General features: G+C 38.2%; 1 protein-coding gene across 3 annotated transcripts in view; it reads left to right on the top strand.

The window, feature by feature from the left end:
• The window catches only part of LOC105464410 (ENTH domain containing 1), a 149,021-nt gene that overhangs the window by 60,194 nt on the left and 68,546 nt on the right, over window positions 1-20,281 (top strand). For all 3 annotated transcript variants that reach the window (XM_011712283.3, XM_011712284.2, XM_011712286.2), the window contains one exon: window positions 7,761-7,881. In XM_011712283.3, the coding sequence (XP_011710585.2) occupies window positions 7,761-7,881 (121 nt within the window). The remainder of the gene's footprint in view (window positions 1-7,760; window positions 7,882-20,281) is intronic.

Below are 20,281 nucleotides of genomic sequence, written 5' to 3'. Positions count from 1 at the left end.
AAAAGAATAGAGCTTTTAAAAGCAGAACAGTGCTTGCCTAAATGTTACTTTCAAAACTAAGGAAAGACTTTAAATTTATGACAGACATGGATCTGTTTTCTCTATATATACTGCCCAGAATTTTTATTATTAGATTTGCTAATGAATAAGGCTATTTGCAGCTTTTCATCACCTCAAAAGACCTTACTCTTTTCCTGTTTGAGGAGATTCAACAACGAGGTTGTGATTTTTTTGGTCGCAGTTGTTTCCATAGAAACAGATAGAGATGCTATGAATTGGTTCACACGAAATTAAAGCTGACCAAAACCTTCAGTCTAGTTGTGATTTACTAAATCGATAGTGATACACGATAAATGTTTGTTTCCTACTGCCTTCATTTGTTATTTTGCCAAATGAAGAGTATACATTTTTATCTTTTGGTTTATTGGGATGCCATTTATTATAATTCCTAAAATTTGATCTCACCAAAGTTGTTAGAGAAATGGAAATTATACTTATTCTAATTATGTTAATTCATTTTTCTTGCATCTTTTTTGCTACATCGTTTTATGCTTAAAAGTTTTTTTTTATTTTCATGCTTGTACTCTTGCTACTTCTTTTTAAATTAGAAAGTACTTATTGAAAAATGTTCAGACAACATCAAAGGGTAAAGAGTGCAGAGCAGAGTGACTCCTTACTCCTCCATGCTTCTCAAGTTCCTTTCCCCAGAGGCAACTCCAGCACTTTCTAGTGGTTTTGGGGGGAAATTTTTGTGTCCACACATTTCTTTTACCTAACTGGTCTCATTCAATATGTATTGCTCTGCAACATGCTTTGAACTAAACAATATATCATGGACATCTTTCTGTATAATACATGTAATCATTCAATGTATATTTCAAAATATGCTTTTTTAGTAAACGAAATTTTATAGACTTTTTAAATATCAGTACATATTGCTGTGCTGCGTTCTTTATATATATATATATATATATACACACACACACACACACACATATATATACACACACACAGATATATATATAATCTTAGCCATTTCCTATTGGTAATCACTTGGATTTTTCATGTTTTTGCCTGTTAAAGCATAGTTGCAATAATAACCCTTGTACATATATTTTTATGATGCTGTCTCAGAAGGGGAATTGCCAAAAGGTTATACTTATTTTTAATTTTGAAAAGTGCTGCCAAATTGTCCTCCTAAAAGTTGTACCAGTTTATATTGGTACACAGTACTGGTATACAGTTTATACAGTCTATCATTTTGATTCCCCTCATCTTTGCAAATACCGTTATCAAAAGTTTTCATTTTTGTCAATCTGAGAGGAAGAAAATTTTTATTTTAATTTTTTATTGTAACTTTTTATGTGTTTATTGGGCATTTTTGTTTCTTTTTACTGTTAACTCTATTCATGTCCTTTGCTTATTTTCCTGTTTGGTTTCTCATCTTTGTCTTTACCAATTCCTAAGAGCAATTTGTGTATTAGAGAATTAGCTCACTTCCTGGTTCCTTATCTATTTTCCATTTGATTTAAAATTTTTATTTATGACTTTTTTTGCTTTATAGAAATCTTTATAAAATGTTTATAAAATCTTTATTAAATATTTAAAAAATCTTTACAAAATGTTACCCTGGGCTAAGCATACTGGTTCATGCCTGTAATCCCAGTACTTTGGAAGGCCAAGACAGGAAGATTACTTGAGGCCCTACAAAAAAAAATCAGTTGGGCATGGTGGCATGTGCTTATAGTCCCAGCCGCCAGGGAGGCTGAATTGGGAGGACAGCTTGAGCCGAGATTACACCACTGCATTCTAGTCTGGGCAACAGAGCAAGACTCTCCCTCAAAATTTAAAAAAAGTCACTCTGGTCTTTTCTTTTGTTTTTTTAACAGACTGTTTTTTAGAGCCATATTAGGTTCCCAGCAAAATTGAATGGAAGGTACAGAGATTTCCCCTTACGTCCTCTACCCCTCCTAGAAGTACACCCTTCCCACCCCTATCAACATCCTATACCAGAGTGTCAAATTTTTACAATCAATGAATCTACATTAACGTATCATAATCACCCAAGGTCCAGTTTATGTTACGGTTCACTCGACATTAGCAATATGTGAAATACACCTAAAGCTGTGGTGAGTGGGAAATTTACAGTACTTACATTTATAATGTAAACATTTAAAAACTTTTAATTGTTTAAACGCTTACAATAGAAAAGAGGAAAAGTTTGAAATCAATAATCTAAGTTCTTTCCTCAGGAAACTCAGAAAAGCGAAATAGATGCACAAGGAATAGAAAAAAGGAAATCATAAAGAACAGAAATTAATGAAATTGAAAACAGGAAAACAACAGAGAAAAAGAAATGATACAAAAAGCCAGTTCTTTGAAAAAAAGATAAATAAGTAAAAATAATAAAAAATAATTTAAAAAACAATAAAAGTTGATAAAACTCTAACAAGACTGGCAAAGATAAAGAGAGAAGACACAAATCACCAGTATCAGGATGAAACAAGAGATAGCCACTACAATTGCTTCAGCTCTAAAAGGATAGTAAGGGATTAATACCAACAACTTTATACTTATGGGCCAGGCATGCCCATAATCCCAGCACTCTGGGAGGTCAAGGCAGGTGGGTCACTTGAGGCCAGGAGTTCAAGACCAGCCTGGCCAACATGGTGAAACCAGATGTCTACAAAAAATACAAAATACAAAAATTAGCCAGGCGTGGTGGTGCACACCTGTAGTCCCAGCTACTCAAGAGGCTGAGGCACGAGAATCATTTGAACCTGGGAGACAGAGCTTGCAGTGGGCCCAGATCATGCCACTGCACTCCAGCCTGGGCTACAGAGTGAGACTCTGTCTCAAACAAAAACAAAAACAAAAACAAAACAACAAAACAAATAGATAATCAAAATACATAGGTAGAGTGAGACTCTATTAAAAAAAAAAAAAAACCCCAAAAACTTTATAACTTTGACAAATCAAAAGAAATAATTTCCCAGAAAATATAAACTACCCAAACTCAATGGTTCTACAATCATTTTAAAAATTGAATTTGAAGCATAAGTCCCCTGAAAAAGAAATTTCTAGGCCCAGATGGTTTTACTAGAGAATTCTACCAAACATTTAAAGAAGAACTAGCTTGGGCAACCTAGAGAGACCCCATCTCTACAAAAAAAAAAAAAATAGCCAGGTACAGTGGCACCCACCTGTAGTCCCAGATACTCGGGAGGCTGAGGTAGGAGGATTGCTTGAACCTGGGAGATTGAGGCTGCAGTGAGAGTTGTGATTGCACCACTGTACTCCAGCCTGGGTGACAGAGTGAGACCCTGTCTCAAAAATCAAAAAATCAAAAAATAAAGAATTAACAGCAATTTTACACAATGTCTTCCAGAAAATGGAACAGGAGGGAACATTTCCCAATTCATTTTATGAGGCAAATATTACCCTGATCCCAAGTTAAAACAAAGTTGGAACGAAAAAAGAAAACTACAGACTAATATTTCTCATGAAACTAGACGCAAAAAATTCTCAACAAAATATTAGCCAGTTGAATCCAGCAATATATAAAAGCATACAGAAATCAATTGAATATCTACATACTAACAATGAACATATGGAAACTTAAATTAAGACAATACCATTTGAAATACTTAAGTATAAATTGAAATACTTAGGCATTAAAATACTGAAGTATAAATTAAAATACTTAGGTATAAATCCAAATTGAAATACTTAGGTATAAATCTAACAAAACATGTACAGAATCTATATGTTGATAATTATAAAATACTGATGAATGAAATTAAAGAGGACCCAAATAGGGACCTGTCATGTTACATGGATTGGAAGACTCAACATAGTAAAGGTGTCATAATATAGATGACCCTGATTATTCTATAGGTTTAATGTAATTCCTATTAAAATCCCAGAAAGGTTTTCTATAGGGATAGATAAGAGCCTTGTTCTAAAATTGATATGGAAAGGCACAGGCCCTAAAATAGCTAAAACAGTCTTGAAAAGGAAGAACAAAATGGAAGTAATCCCTCTGCCTGATATTAATGCCTGTGTATAGCTACAGTATTCAAGAGAGTGCGGTATTGGTGGAGAGACAGACACTTGGATCGGTGGAACGGAATAGAGAGCCCAGAAATAGACACACACAAACATGACCAACTGATTTTTGACAAAGGTGCAAAAGAAATTCAGTGTAGGAGGATTAACCTTTTCAAAAAATGGTGCTACAGCAATTGGACATTCAGACAACCATGAATCTCAACCTAAGCCTTATATAGAAATCCACTCCAAGTTAATCACAGACTTAAATGTAAACTATAAAACTTTTAGAAAATATAGGAGAAAAATCTTTGAGATTTAGAACTGAGGCCGGGTACGGTGACTCGTGCCTGTAATCCCCACACTTTGGGAGGCTGAGGCAGGCGCATCACAAGGTCAGGAGTTCAAGACCAACCTGGCCAACATGATGAAACCCCGTCTCTACTAAAGATACAAAAAATTATCTGGAAGTGGTGGCACGCGCCTGTAATCACAGCTACTCGGGAGGGTGAGGCAGGAAAATCACTTGAACGCGGAGGTGGAGGTTGCAGTGAGCCGAGATCGTACCATTGCACTCCAGCCTGGGTGACAAGGCGAGACTCCGTTTCAAAAAAAAAAAGAAAAAGAACTGGATAAAAGCATGATCCCTAAAAGGAAAAATGATAAATCAGACCTCATCAAAATTAAAAATGTTTGCTCTGCAAAAGAGCCGGTTAAGAGGATGGAAAAATAATCTACAGACTGGGAAAAAAATATTTGTAAACCCCATATCTGGCAAAGGACTAATATCTAGAGCATTTAAAGAACTGTTAAAACTCACCAGTTTAAAACCAAACAGTCCAATTAGAAAATGGGCACATGTTATGAACAGTCATTTTAGCAAATACAGATGGCAAGTAAGCGCACAAAAAGTTGTTCCACATTATTAGCCTTCAGGAAAATGTAATTTAAACATGCAATGAATATCAAAATGGCTAAAATAAAAAAGTAGTGACAACACCAAATGCTGGTGAGAATATGGAGAAATTAAAACACTAATATATTACTGGTAGGAATGCAAAATGGTACAGCTACTCTGGGAAACAGTTTGGTACTTTTTAATAAATCTAAACGTGGCTACTATATGAATAGCAACTGCCCTCCTAGGAATTTATACCAGAGATATGAACATCTAGGCTGGCATGGTGGCACATGTCTGTAATCCCAGCACTTTGGAATGCCAAGGTTGGGTGGATTGTTTGAGCATAGCAGTTTAAGACCAGCCTGGGCAACATGGCTACACATCATTTCTAAAAAAAAAAAAAAAATTAAAAAATATTAGTCGGGCATGGTGACGCGTGCCTGTAGTCCCAGCTACTTGGGAGGGTGAAGTGAGAGGATCATTTGAGCCTGGGAAGTTGAGAATGCTGTGAGCCAAGATGGTGCCACTGCACCCCAGCCTGGACGACAGACTGAGACTCCGTCTCAAAAAGAAAAAGAAAATGTATATCATACAAAAACATGTACACAAATGTTCACAGCAGCTTTATTTGTAATAGCCGAAATCTAGAAACAACCCAGAGGTCCTTTTACAGGTTAAACTATGTTACATCTATATCAAGGGTACTACGCAATGAAAAGGAAGAAACTATTGAAATGAAACAATTTGGATGAATCTTTAGGAATTATGCAAGGCTAAAAAAGCCAGTCCCAAAAGGTTACATACTATATGGTTCCATTTATATAGCATTCTTCAAATGTCACAACTATAAAAATGAAGGAGAGATTAGGAACAGATTAGTTCTGTTGAGGGAGTGTATGTCTATGAAAGGGCGTCAGAAAGGATTCTTGTGATTGTGATAGAAATGTTCTGTATCTTGACTGCTTCAATGTCAATATCCTGAGTATGATATTGTACTACAATTTTGCAAGATGTTACTTTTGGAAGAAACACGGCAAAGGCTACATAGGCTCTATTAATTCTTACATGTGGAACTAAAATGAACTCAAAGTTGCATTTTTAAAAGTGGTAAATCACTTTGGAAAATGGTTTGGCAATTTCTAATGAAGTTAAAAATAGACCTGTCCTATAAGCTAGAAATGCTATACTACTACCGTGTAGCATCCAGGAAAAATGAGTGCATTTGTCCACAAAAAGATTTATACAAGAATGTTCGTAGTAGCTTTATTCATAATAGATAAACTTTGGAAATTATCCATATGCAGGAGAATGGATAAACAAATTGTGATACATTCACATATGTTTTTTGTGTAATCTGTCCCTCCTTTCTTATAGGTAGGAAAGGAGGGAGGAACTACACAGCAAAACATGGATGAATCTCATGTACATTATGTTGAGCAATAGGAACCAGACACAAAAGTATACATAGTGTATGATTACATTCATATGAAATTCAAGAACAGGCAAAATTCAGTAATGGTGATAGGGATAGAATAGTGGTCATGATGCAGGGTGGTGGGATGGTATCAGCTGGAAAGGAGCTTGAGGAAACTTTCTGGGTGAAGGAAATGTGGTTACTATATAACTGTATACTCATATGATAAAAGTTATCGAGCTCTACATTTAAGGTCTGTGCATTTTACTGTATGTTAATTACAATGGAGAAAAATCCCTAGTTCACAGAAAAAAAGAAACATACCAACTAAACCTACTCTATAAACTTCATTTGGATCCTTTTTCAAACAAGCTGTAGAAAAACCTGTTTATGACATTTAGAAGTTGGAAATATGAACAGTTTATGGTAATTGATGACATTAGGAGCTGTGAAGTTTATCAGTTTGATGCAGCTATTATCAATTAGAGATTGCTATCATCTGAACACTTGTTTTCCTCCCAAATTCTTAGTTGAAATCCTAATCCCCAAAGTGATGGTATTAGGAGGCGGGATCTTTGGGAGGTGACTAGGTCATAAGGGCATAGCCCTCATGAATATGAGTGCCCTTATAAAAGAGGCCAAGAGAACTCCTTGGTCACCTTCTTCTATGAGAGGTTATAGTGAAAAAATGACTGTTTAGGAGGTAGGTCCTCGCCAGACATCAGTATGATATTGTACCTTGATCTTGGACTTGCTAACTTTCAAAACTGTAAGAAATTTTTGTTGTTTATAAGCCACTCAGTTGATGGTATTTTGTTACAGCACCCGGAATGGCTAAGGCAGAGATACATAATGAAACAAGGGATTATTCTAGGATTTGCCTCAAAGTGAAACAGGTTGTCACAGATCACAAATGAGGCATGGTAGGGATATAAATGAAACAAGATTAACCATCATTTAATTATTGTTTGACCTGCATGATTGGATTGACTATCTTTTGTGTCTAGTTTTTACTTGATGATAAAAAGTTAAAAGTTTTAAACATGAATAAAAGATACATACAACTGGCTTTATGATTACCAATGAGACAAGATAATTGGCCTCTGAGATAGTATGCTGTAAGGATGCTGAAGGGTGGTAGGTAAAGGTAGTGCCCTAAACAAAATCCTTGCTATCTACACAAAGTGTCTTCAGCAAGGTGTGGGGATTCCCAAGGGCAGAAAACCTCCCTACGCCCAGTAGACAGCCACGTGATAGATGTATGTTTGAGTTAATTAAATCAGAATGTGTTTATGATTATGGTAGCACATTTAGATACTTTGTCGCTCCATAAATTGTCCATCCAGTGATATTAATTTTTTTCTTCAATTCTCATGTTCTCGTGTTTTCTGTCAGGACCTGATGACATTTTCTGATGATGATCCAAAGCTGCCTTTACTAGCAACACCTCCTTCCATTGTCTCTCCAATCACATGCTCGTCAGAAGCTGCAGAAGTTTGTAATCTTTTGGGTGCAGGTAAATTGGTTAAGGAATAGGAAGTTTATTTATCAGATTTTATTTTGTGAAATACAGCAACCGTTGGCTTCTATTTAACTTTGTTAATGAGGGATAGAACTAGCATGGATAAATTCAAACCACAACATGGTCCTATAATCTTGTTTTACCATTTGTTTCAGTGTTTTCTCACTTTCTGTTTTACTTTTTCCTTTTTCATTGTTTCAAAAATTGACTACACGCCTTAAATCGAAAATTAATTTTAGTTCCTATTTTTCATAAAGAATTTAAATTATGACCTCTTTCAAAGGCAGACATTAAGTGAAGATGTGAAAAGGCAAGATGCACAGTAGCCACAAATTGGTTAATCATCTCTTGAACAATTAACATTAGAGAAAGGCACAGTATAAAATTATACAAAACTGGCCTCCAATAAATTACACGATTGAGTTCCTACTGGGCTCTGCGACTACTCTGGATCCTTGAGGATCTGACTGACTCACTGTTGAGTCACTGCATCCTGTCTCTATTCTCCATGAACTCTCAATTTTCAATGCATTAGTCCTCTTGATTTTCTCAGAAAGTAGAATGGAAGATCTTCTGCCAATATGAGAATGAAACGTTCTCATTAGTATCTTTCATCACCTTATAAATCTTTGCTTTTATATTCATACAGGTATCTTTTCCCTTACCACAGAGGTGGCTTTTTATGTTTTGAGTTATATGTTCTCACTCTTGTTGGACCATGTATCTCACATTTTCTCCTTATATAGATCTATAATATCCAGTGTATAAGTGCTAGAGTTTATTAGTATAGGTTTATTTTCTTTTTCAAGTTCATGTTTATAGAGTTTTCTTACAAAGCAAGTTGTGAGAATGATGAGGATATTTTAATAAACACAAAAACAAGAAATTGGGGGTTATAGTGATGTTTGTATAAGGATGGCATTAGTCACATAGATAATTAGTTATAAGTGGTTATAATTTTTAGACAGCTTGCTTTGTATTCTTAAACAGATTTAGATCCAGAACTTGAAAGAAGAGCATTAAGGAAAATGTTTTTGTATTCTGACACCCCCTAACATTTTTTTCTCCTAAGATTTTAAAAATAGACTTTCTTTTTTTAGAGCAGTTTTAGGATCACAGCAAATCTGAGCAGAAAATAAAGATTTCCCATGTACCCTGTATTCCACACCAGAGTGGTACATTTGTTACAATCAATTAACTTCCATTGCCATATAATCATCCGAAGTCCACGGTTTACACTGGGGTTCACTTTTGGTGTTATACATTTTGTGGGTTTGGACAAATGTGTAATGATGTGTATCCACCATTATAGTATCAGACATAGTAGTTTCACTACCCTAAAAATCCTCTGTGCTGTCTATTCGTCCCCCCCTCCCACTAACCCCTAACAACCAGTGATCTTTTTACTGTCTCCATAGTTTTTCCTTTTTCAGAACGTCATATAGTTGGAATCAGATGGTATGTATGATTTTTAGATTTTTTTTTTACTTGGTAATTAACACTCTGGGTTCCTCCATGTCTTTTCATGGCTTGATAGCTCTTTTCTTTTCTTTGTTTTATTTTTTTAACAGAGTCTCACTCTGTCGCTCAAGCTGGAGTACAGTGGTGCGATCTCGGCTCACTGCAACCTCCACCTCCCAGGTTCAAGCGATTCTCCTGCCTCCCTGCCTCAGCCTCTCGAGTAGCTGGGACCACAGGCACGTGCCACCATGCCTGGTTAATTTTTGTATTTTTAGTAGAGTCGGGTTTTCACTGTGTTAGCCAAGATGGTCTCAATCTCCTGACCTTGTGATCCACCTGCCTCAGCCTCCCAAAGTGTGGGGATTACGGGCGTGAGCCACCGCACTGAGCTGATAGCGCTTTTCTTTTTAGTGCTGAATAGAATGTACCACAGTTTATCCATTCACCTATTGAAGGATATCTTGGTTGCAGTTTTGGCAGTTATGAATAAAGCTGCTTTAAACATCTGTGGCAGGTTTTTGTATGGACAGAAGTTTTCCCTGCTAACATTTTAATACAAGTGAAATTGAGTATAAATGAGCATAAGCAGCAATCCTAAAGAGGAAAAAGTCAAAAACATGTAGCCAGAGCGGGGACCCCACCATTTTACTTGACTGGGATCCATCTTAATCAGAGGGGCTTTTTCTATTTTTAAGTCGTTCATTTCTACAATCTTTCCTTTACAGTAGTCTCAGAGGTATCTTGCTAAAATGCAGATCTTAGCATTTCACTTCCCAGCTTAAAAGCTTTCAACAGTTCTCCACTGGCAATAGGATAAGTCTAATTTTTAAAATAGTACCATACAAGTACTTTTCATAGTCTGGTCCCAGCCAGACTATGGGCTTCATCACCTAAAACTGCCAGTACTCACAGTGCCCTGTGACATTCCATTACTTGTCTTCTCTTTAGAATGTCTTTGTTCCAGTTACTTTGACTGTGTAACACATTGCACTGAAACTTCGTGGCATAATCATTTATTCTGTTCAAGGATTCTCGGATCAGGAATTAGGATAGAGCACAGTGGGGATGGCTTGTCTCTGTTCCATGATGCATATCTAGCCTTAGCCAGGGAGCACAAATGCTGGGGCAGGAATCATCTGAAGGCTTGCTCACTCACGTGTCCAGCAGTTGGTGCTGGTTGTCAGCTGGAGGCCTCAGTTCCTCCCCACATGAGCCTCTTCATGTGGTTTTTCCGTGTAGGCTAGTTTGGGCTTCCTGACAGCATCGTGGCTGTGTTTCAAGGATGAGTATTTTATGAAAGAAAGGACCAGACAGAAGTTGAATAATCTCAGAAGTCATGCTGTAATACTTCCACCTCATTCTGTTCATCAAGGCAATCACAAAGCCCTGTCCAAATTTAAGGGGGTGGGGACATAGACCCTCCCCAACCTCTCCATGGAGGAGTGTCAATGTCATATAGAAAGAAAAGCATATTGGATGAGACATATGTTGGTATAGTCATCTTTGGAAAATATAATCTGCCACAATCTTCCATCAAATTATAAATCCTTGACAAAATCCTATTTGAATAGCCAGGCCCAGTGAAAATGTCACAACTGCTACAAAATCTTTCTGCTTGCTAAACTGGTTTCTCCTTTCACTATGTTCCCAGAGGACTTTGCCCATTCCCCTGTTATACAGTCTATAATTTTGTATATTAATTGTTTTATAAATATTTATTTTAAAATTATATAAGTAAATATACTCTTAATTTTTAAAAATTCAAATATAAAGTCAAAACCTCTCTTGACTGTCCCTTACCCCAACACAGTCCCCTCCCCAGAGTGAACTATTACCAGTTTGGTGATTATCTCCGATACCTTTGTCTGTGTATTACATACATACATGTACCTTTAGAAATATATATAATTGACTTTGTTTTAAAACATTATTCTGCATTTTTCTGAAGCCTTTTTTTAACTTAAGAATATCACTTGGCTGTCCTTCAGTGTATGTCAATATGTAGAGATTTGCCATATTTTTAAAAACTCCTGCAATCCTGGCTATCATAGCTTATTCCCTTGCTGATGACATTTTGATGTTTTTCACTGTTACAAATAATGCTTCAGTGAATAAGCTTGTGCACATATGTGAATGTTTCTTTAGGGTGTGCTCCTAGAAATGGATTCTCTGGGTCATAATTTGTGCCCATTTTCATCGTAATTCATACAGCCAAACAGCCCTTCAGAATATCAGTATCAATTCACACCCTGGTTTGCAGCCTGTTCACCACACCCTCACCAACACGTGATGTTTTCAAGCCTTATGTTTTTATCACTTGGGTAAAAAGTTGCATTACATAGTAGGTATAATTTGCATATATCCACATATTGAGTAGATATTTCTATTTCCTCTTCTATGGATTACCTGTTTTTTAACCTATTTTTTCTTTTGGATTTTTTTTCATTTAAATTGATTTTATAGCTATATATATATATATATATATACACACACACACACACATATCTGATTCTTTCTCTGCTATTTATGTTGCAAATATCTTTCAACCTGTGAATTGTCTTTCAACTTTCTTAATGGTGTCTTTGTAGAAGTTTTATGTTTTATTTAGTCATATTTATTCCTCTTCTTCTTCATAGCTTTTGGTTTTTGTGTTTTTAAGGTGGCTTTTCTTATACCAAGTTTATAGAACATATTCACCCATATTTTATTTTAATTTTTCTGTAATCCATGTGCATTTAAAGTATTTGCGAATGGTTTTAGATAAGGGCAATGGGCAGCCAGTTGTCTCAACATTTATTGACTAGTCTATTTTTCTCTACTGTTTTGAAATGACTCTTTAACCTGCACTAAATAGTATCTGTTTAACAAGTCAATTCTATTCCATTGGTTCACTTTTCTTGTTCTGGTCTGTTTAATTTTTTTGCAACAACTATAACAGCGTACCATAGTGTTAATGTATACTCTTTTATTTAACCAGTGGTCATTTAGGTTATTTCTGTATTTTTACTTTTATAAACAATGATGAAATGGCATTATTTTCCCCTCCCAAATAAAATAGGCTTGCTTTATATTTTTCCGTGATTTGACACAGATTCTAAAATACATTATTCTGAATTTCTCTTGGTAAATTCTGTCCAGTTCACTAACTTATCCTGTCAACAGATGGTTCTAATTTCCATGTTATGATTTTGGCAACTTCAGCTCAAGACAAAAATAAAGTAGGAAAGTTATTGTGGTACAGAATCCTCAGTTCTCCTTTTCTCCCTTGCCTTTGCCCTCCACAGGCATGCGGTGATCTGCTGTTCACACTCTGGCCTGCAGCAGAGAGGAGGTCTTACTCCCTCACACCCCCACCAGCACTAGGGACTTGCCTCGCTGACTTACCCCTTTCCTTACCTCCAGAGGAACCTCTCTTTACTCATTATTCCTTGCTTTTCTTTATAGTTTTACTACATGTTTATACTCTAAGCAACATATATTTCATTTCACAGGCTCTTGAACTTTACATAAGTAGAGTCATTATGAATTTATTTTTCTGTGACTTTTATCATTCAATATCATTTCTTGATTCACCTATTTTCACCGCTGTATAGTATTTCATTGTATGTTTATATTATAATGCATTTGATTATTCTACTGTGGAATACTATCCTCATTATGTGTCAAGTTCTTGTATTGTAAATAATGCTGTTTCTACGTTTGTATATTTGTACACGATTCCTGGTTCTCATGGACAGGAGTTTCTCTAGGGCATATATTTGGAAGCAAAATTGCCATACAATTCAATATGAACGTCTTCAAATTTGCTAGGTAATGCCAGATTGTTTTCCAAAGTTCTAGTTGCAGTTGCTGTGTGTCCTCACTAATTTTTCCCCTAGAAAAATCCAGTCTAATGGGTGGGTATCATTTGTTCTAAAATATTTATCATTGTTTTTTTTGTTTGTTTGTTTGTTTTTGAGACAGTTTCACTCTTGTCGCGCAGGCTGGAGTGCAATGGCACGATCTCGGCTCACTGCAACCTCCACCTCCCAGATTCAAGCGATTCTCTTGCCTCAGCCTCCTAAGTAGCTGGAATTACAGGCACCCACCACCACACCCTACTAATTTTTGTGTTTTTTGTAGAAACGAGGTTTCACCATGCTGGCCGGGCTGGTCTCAAACTCCTGACCTCAGGTGATCCACCCACCTCAGCTGGGATTACAGGCATGAGCCCCTGCACCCGGTCTTAAAATGTATTTCTTATAATGAAATTTAGCATATTTTCATATGTCAACACATTTCATAGGTATGACTCATCCACGTTTCCTCATCTGACACGTCTGTTCATGTCTGTTGGTCATTCTTCAGTTTGGTTGTTTGTCTTTTTCTTAATGGATTTGTCGGAGTTCTTTATTCTGGAGCCTAAGTATCATATCTCATAAACGTTTTTCCAGTTTGTGACTTGTCTTTACACTTTGTATGGAGTTTTGGAATAACAGAAGTTCTGAATTTTAATGAGGTAGAATTTTTTTTCTTTATGGTTTGTACTTTTTGTATGTATCTTGTGTTATTTTAAGAAATTCTTATCTCAAGACTATAAAGATAATTCTATATAGACTAACATTTTCTTATAGTTTGCTTCCCACAATTAAATATTTAATGCAGCTGGAATTAATTTTGGTATATGATTGAGGTAGAAGTCCAATTTTACCTCTAAATGGATAGCCAGCTGTCCCAGAATCATTTATTGAAAAGTCGGTCCCTTCCCAAGTGAACTGCAATGCCATCTGTAACCTAAAGTAGATTTATATATGTGCATGGAACTGTTTATAGCCTCCCTATTCTGCTCCATCAGTGATATGGCCAACCCAGCCCTGATAAATAGTTTTAATCACGTCACTTTTGTAACAATTCTTGATGACTTTTCTTTCATCAGGAATGTTTTGGCTTCCCCCCCGCCGCCCACCCCGAGACAAGGTCTCACTCTGTCGCCCATGCTGGAATGCAGTGGCACAACTGCAGTTCACTGCAGCCTCAACTTCCTGGGCTCAGGTGATTCTCCCACCTCAGCCTCCCAAGTAGCTGGGACTACAGGCTCACACCACCACACTTGGTTAAGTTTTTTTTTTTTTTTTTTTTTTTTGTAGAGATGGGATTTTGCCATGTTGCCTAGGCTGGTCTCAAACTCCTGGACTCAAGGGATCTGCCTGTCTCAGCCTCCCAAAGTGGTGGGATTAGTTTGGGCTATTTTTGACCCTTTGCTTTCACACACGAAAGTTTGTCAAGTTTCTTGAATAAAACCTGTTGGAGTTTTGATTGGCTCTACATTGAATCTTTAAGTCAATTCAGAGAAGTGACATTTTTATGATATCCAATCATTCTATTCATTTAATTCTTCCTTAATGTGTTTTTTTATAGTTTTTCACACAGGTTCTGTTTATCTTTTGATAGGCTTAGTCCGAGGTACTTTGATAGGCTTAGTCCGAGGTACTTAGTCCGAGGTACTTAGTCCGAGGTACTTTGATAGGCTTAGTCCGAGGTACTTAGTCCGAGGTACTTAGTCCAAGGTACTTTGATAGGCTTAGTCCGAGGTAATGTATTTTCATTGCTACTGTAAAATGTGTCATTTTATAAATTGCATTTTCTGTTTGTTGATAAAAATGAATGGAATTAATTTTTGTATATTGATTTTGTATCCAGCAGATCTGCTTAATTCTTACCAGTTTTCCCAGTTTATCTGTAGATTCTTCTGGGTTTCTTATGTTGAAAGTCATTTAATCTATAAATAGTAATGAACTTATTTCTTAATTTTCAAGCCATACACTTTGTATTTTGTTTTCTTACCATACCATGCTAGGTGAAATGACTTATACAGTGCTGAATGAAAGTGTGATCATGGACTTCCTAGACTTAAAGAGAATGATTTAAACATTTTGTCATCAAGATAGAGGTTTAACTCATGTTTTTGCAGATCTCTGTTCCTTAACAGTTTTGTCTTGACTATATGTTGAGTTTCTCCATTTTTAGCATTTATATTGGTAGTTATAGGTTTTTCTCCTTTAGGCTGTTAATTTCATAAATTAGTTGATTTCCAGATATTAAAATAAACTTGAATTCCTGGAATAAGCTAAATTTGGCCATGATATATTATCTTTGATATATATTACTGGATTTGATTTGCTAATATTTTATTCAGGAGTTTTGCATCTATATGAGTAAATTAGCTAGGGTTGTTTTTTCTAAAATTCTCTTGGTCATATTCTGATTCTAAGGTCATGTTACACTCACAAAAAGAGTTGGAATGTATTTGCTCGTTTTTATACTCTGGACTAGTTTGTGTAGGGTTGTTCGTAAGGTGCTGTGAAAGTAAATAAGGTGTTGTGTAAGTGCACGGGCAGTGGTGCTTGCAGAGGGCTTCTGGACGGGAAGGCAAAGCTACACCCACAATGTGTCTCTCCCTGTGAAGACAAAGCACTGGGCCAGGCGCGGTATCTCACACCTGTAATCCCAGCACTTTGGGAGGCCGAGATGGGCGGATCATGAGGTCAGGAGATCGAGACCATCCTGGCTAACCCGGTGAAACCCCGTCTCTACTAAAAAAATACAAAAAAACTAGCCGGGCAAGGTGGCAGGCGCCTGTAGTCCCAGCTACTCGGGAGGCTGAGGCAGGAGAATGGCGTGAACCCGGGAGGCGGAGGTTGCAGTGAGCTGAGATCCAGCCACTGCACTCCAGCCTGGGCGACAGAGCGAGACTCCGTCTCAAAAAAAAAAAAAAAAAAAAAAAAAAAAAAAAAAAAAAGACCAGCCTGGCCAACACGGTGAAACCCCACCTCTACTAAAAACACAAAAATTAGGCAGGCATAGTGGTGCACACCTGTAATCCCAGGTACTCGGGAGGCTGAGGTGGGAGGATTGCTTGAGCCTGGGAGGCAGAGGTTGCAGTGAGCCAAGATTGTGTCACTGCACTGCAGCCTGAGCGACAGAGCAAGACTCCATCTCAAAAAGAAAAAAAAAAAAGAAGACGACAAAGGGGTCCAATGTAATCAACCTGCCACCTGGTAACTGGCTGTTTTCCCTGCTAGTGATGTAGCATCAGCTGCCACTCCAGGCATTTTGGATGCTCCGCATCTGTGGTAGTCAGGTCTCCTTGGTGAGGAGCAGTCATGCTGTTGAGCCCCTGCCTGTTGAGGTCATCCTTGCTACATGGCCCGCTGAACAACCACTGGAATGACTAGGAAAGAAGATTATTATTGACGCTACTAAGTCGAGCACTTTTCCCACCTGATTTTTGAGAACCTCTTCCACAGTGAACGTCCCCTGGCAAGCATTTATAGTGACATAAATATCTTCGCATTGTGCGCACATCCTGAAAGGTCAATCCAGATGCCTCCTTGTTACTCTTTCTGAGTCCCTGGCCAGCACCCACTGGATATCTTGTCTTCCAGGATGTCCTGTGTGAAGATGTGCTGTTTCCAGTGCTGTTGACTAAGAGGATTCTCCTGCGGTCTTTCAGGAGCACTTCTGAGTGGGGCTGTAGTTTAGCAGTTACCCACTTCTGGGTAGCGCTGGCATGCTTGACGTATTAGCAATCCTGGCTGATTTCATGTTTAAACCAATCCTATACTTACCCCTTTTGAATGACAATAGAGAATTATCCATGAAGCTCTAGGTGTAGGTTGAGGGAGAGGCAGTGAAGGAGTGGGATCATGCTCCATGGAGTATGAGCCACCTGCTCGCATTGTTTACATGGGCTTCAGGACTGATTTCATCTATGTCATTTATTTTATTTTTATTTTTATTTTTTTAAGAGATGGAGTCTCACTCTGTCGCCCAGGCTGGAGTCCAGTGGCGCAATCTCCGCTCACTGCAAGCTCCACCTCCCGAGTTTAAGCCATTCTCCTGCCTCAGCCTCCTGAGTAGCTGGGTCTACAGGCGCCCGCCACCACGCCCAGCTAATTTTTTATATTTTTAGCAGAGACGAGGTTTCACCGTGTTAGCCAGGATGGTCTCGATCTCCTGACCTCGTGATCCGCCCGCCTCGGCCTCCCAAAGTGCTGGGATTACAGGTGTGAGCCACTGCGCCCAGCTCTCATCTGTGTCATTTTGATTTGACAGTGGAATGCTACTGCGTACATCCAGTTTCATCTTCTGTGGATCAGGTAACACCCATAACATGAGTTGACATAGTCACTTGGTGTCCTGTGGTCAAGCATTCAGTCTTTATCAGGGTGCAGTAGCAAGCCAAGTGTTGTTTTTTAGGTGGATAATAATTGTAGGCAGAAGAAGGCATGACCTTTCTCCAAAACCCTAGCGGTCCACTCCTAGAGGTCTGCTCTGTGATATTCCTACTGCTGCCTGTCAGAGGCTCCACTGATCACCTGTCTGCCTCAGGCATTTCCCTTACCATTGGTTCTGCTAAGTTATATGATCCAGGTGTTGGGGCAGCTTATCCAGAGGCCTGGACCTGCTGCAGGGCCTTTTGTTTGCTTTGGTCCTCACTCAAAACTGGCAGGAAATAGACAGAGCAGCATACCCATGGCCTCCAAAGTTCAGAGAGGCCCATGATTATCATGTTTCTTTCCTTATGTTGGGCATTTCAGATGTAATAACATGTCTCTGACTTTAGAGGGGATATCCTGACATGCTCCAGACCAGCGGATACTCTAAAAACATCACAGATGTGGCATTCCCTTGATCTTTCCCAGGATTTATTGGCCACCTCCTACATACATGTAGCATCAAGAGTGCTTGCCACTTCTTGCATTAGTCCAGTTAGCACTGTGTCATCAGTGTGATAGCCAGTGTGATGTTCTGTGGGACAGACCTCAAGAAATTTAAGGCCCCTCTTGCCTCTATTGAAGGACATAGCAGAGTTGACACAACCGTGAGGCAAGACAGTAAAGACAGTATACTGTGGTTCCTGTCACATGAAGGCTAACTGATTCTCATTATCTTTAATAGGGATTTTAGGAAAGTTTCTAGGTTGACACCTATATATTGGATGTCAGGGGCTGTGATTTGCCCTAGTAAAGAGCCCACAACTGGAACTATAGCTATGCTTGGTACCATCACCTGATTATATTTGCAATAATCTACAGTCATCCTCGACAGTCCATGTGGCTTTTCAGGAAAACAGGCAAGTTATACTGGAATGTGGTAAAAATCACTACCCCTACAACTTTGAAATCTTTGATGGTGGCACTAATTTCTGTAATTTCCCCAGAAAGATTTTTAGAGGGGAGGTGATATAATTATAGCAGTTCTGCCCGGTCTCTCTAATACCCTAATAACTTGAACTCCATGGTGGTGGAAGCAGTGGGGAGGATTCTGCAGGTTACTAAGCAGGTCTATTCTCACCATACATTCTGAGACCATGGAAATAACTAGAGGTAGGTCTGTGGTTTAACTGGATTCGGTGTGAGGTAGCTCCTAGGCCAAGACTTCCCATGTGTCACCTGGTTTCTGTAAGTTCCCCCTCTGACCAGTAGACTACAGTGGCATTGTTGGATCTCCAGAAATTAGTGTCAGTTCAGAGCCAATATCAAATAAGTACTTATCTAACTAAGTACCATCATTGTTGTGAATAGCTTCAGGTACCTCTAGGGAAGGCTTAGGGGAAGATTTACTATATACACCTGTGGCTACATTGCAGGATTCGTTCTCAAAGGGCTCAGACCTTCCCCTCAAGAGGTTCTTGCTCTGTGAACTGGCCTAGATTTAGGAGCTGAATAAGAGGCCATGAATCCCCTATAATGACAGTAGTTAGGTTTCCTATTTATATTAAGTTCACTTAGTAGGCTGCCTATCTATTTTCCATAGGTCCTGTGCTTCATTAACCACCACCACACATCCTGAAAGTAAGAAAAAAACCAAAAAACCAAAAAACAGAAAACTGATACCATGGCATCCCTGTGGTTTACTATGATTATTGTGCCCAGCTCGTCTCCAAGAGTTAAGCACTGCTATTTGCTTTTACTGCTCCAGGACCCCAGTACTCCCAGTGAGATCAGGAAACCCAGTTCCATTGCACCATCCCTGTTATCCCTGGTCATCTCAGCCTACAGATGACAACCATTACAGAGCTCTTTAGAGTTGCTGGTGCCCCATTAAGGTATGCTTTTTAAATGCCTTAGTGAAAGGAGTGTCCTCCAAGGCAATTAAAAGGTGGCTGAGCAAATTGTATGTAATAGATCCATCCCGACAGTCCCATCTCACAGAGTTTTAAAGCTCCCTCTCCAGTGTGCCAGAGCAGTGCCCTTTTTCTGAGTCCTACACACATGGCACATTCTCACACTCTCGTTCTTTTCACATCCTGTTAAGATGTTACAGTCTCAGGGAGGCTTTCCTGGACATTTTATTCAAAATCAACACCTTCTCACTGCCAGTGGTGCTCCTCCCTCTTCCCTGCACATTCACTCTATAGCGCTTATCAGCATCTGACTTACTGTGTAACTATGTGTCTAACTGATTTAGGAAGGAATAGTGTGACCCAGGAGTCCCCAGACCACTCTCTGATATCCTAGTGAATCTACCACTAGCACAGCACTGACTTTGGACAGTGTTCTTTGGCCACATCTAGATATGTAGACTGCTTTGCAAGCCATTGCATACAGTTTTTTTGTGTTGTTCATAAATTGGATGCATTTACAATGTCCTCCATTTTGGGAGAAATTGCTGCTTGCCTTCACATTTCCTTAAAAGTGTCTTTATATCAATCATCAGAGCATTGCAAAGTGTGCCTCAAATTATAGAACTGACTGTAGAAATTCGAGAGGGTATCAACATAGTAAATGTGTATTATGTGGTTGACATTAAGACATCCAATTAAAACCTTTTTAAACTTAATTTCCCCCCTCTTTTTTACTTTAAAAATATGGGAAAGCATGATTCATGCATGAAAAACAGAGATAAATGAGACTACTAAAGGCTTTCATTGATATGAATGAAAAAATAA

The sequence above is a fragment of the Macaca nemestrina genome, chromosome 15 (assembly GCF_043159975.1).
Source record: "Macaca nemestrina isolate mMacNem1 chromosome 15, mMacNem.hap1, whole genome shotgun sequence".
NCBI lineage: Eukaryota > Metazoa > Chordata > Mammalia > Primates > Cercopithecidae > Macaca > Macaca nemestrina.
This window is presented reverse-complemented; position numbering and strand designations above follow the sequence as displayed.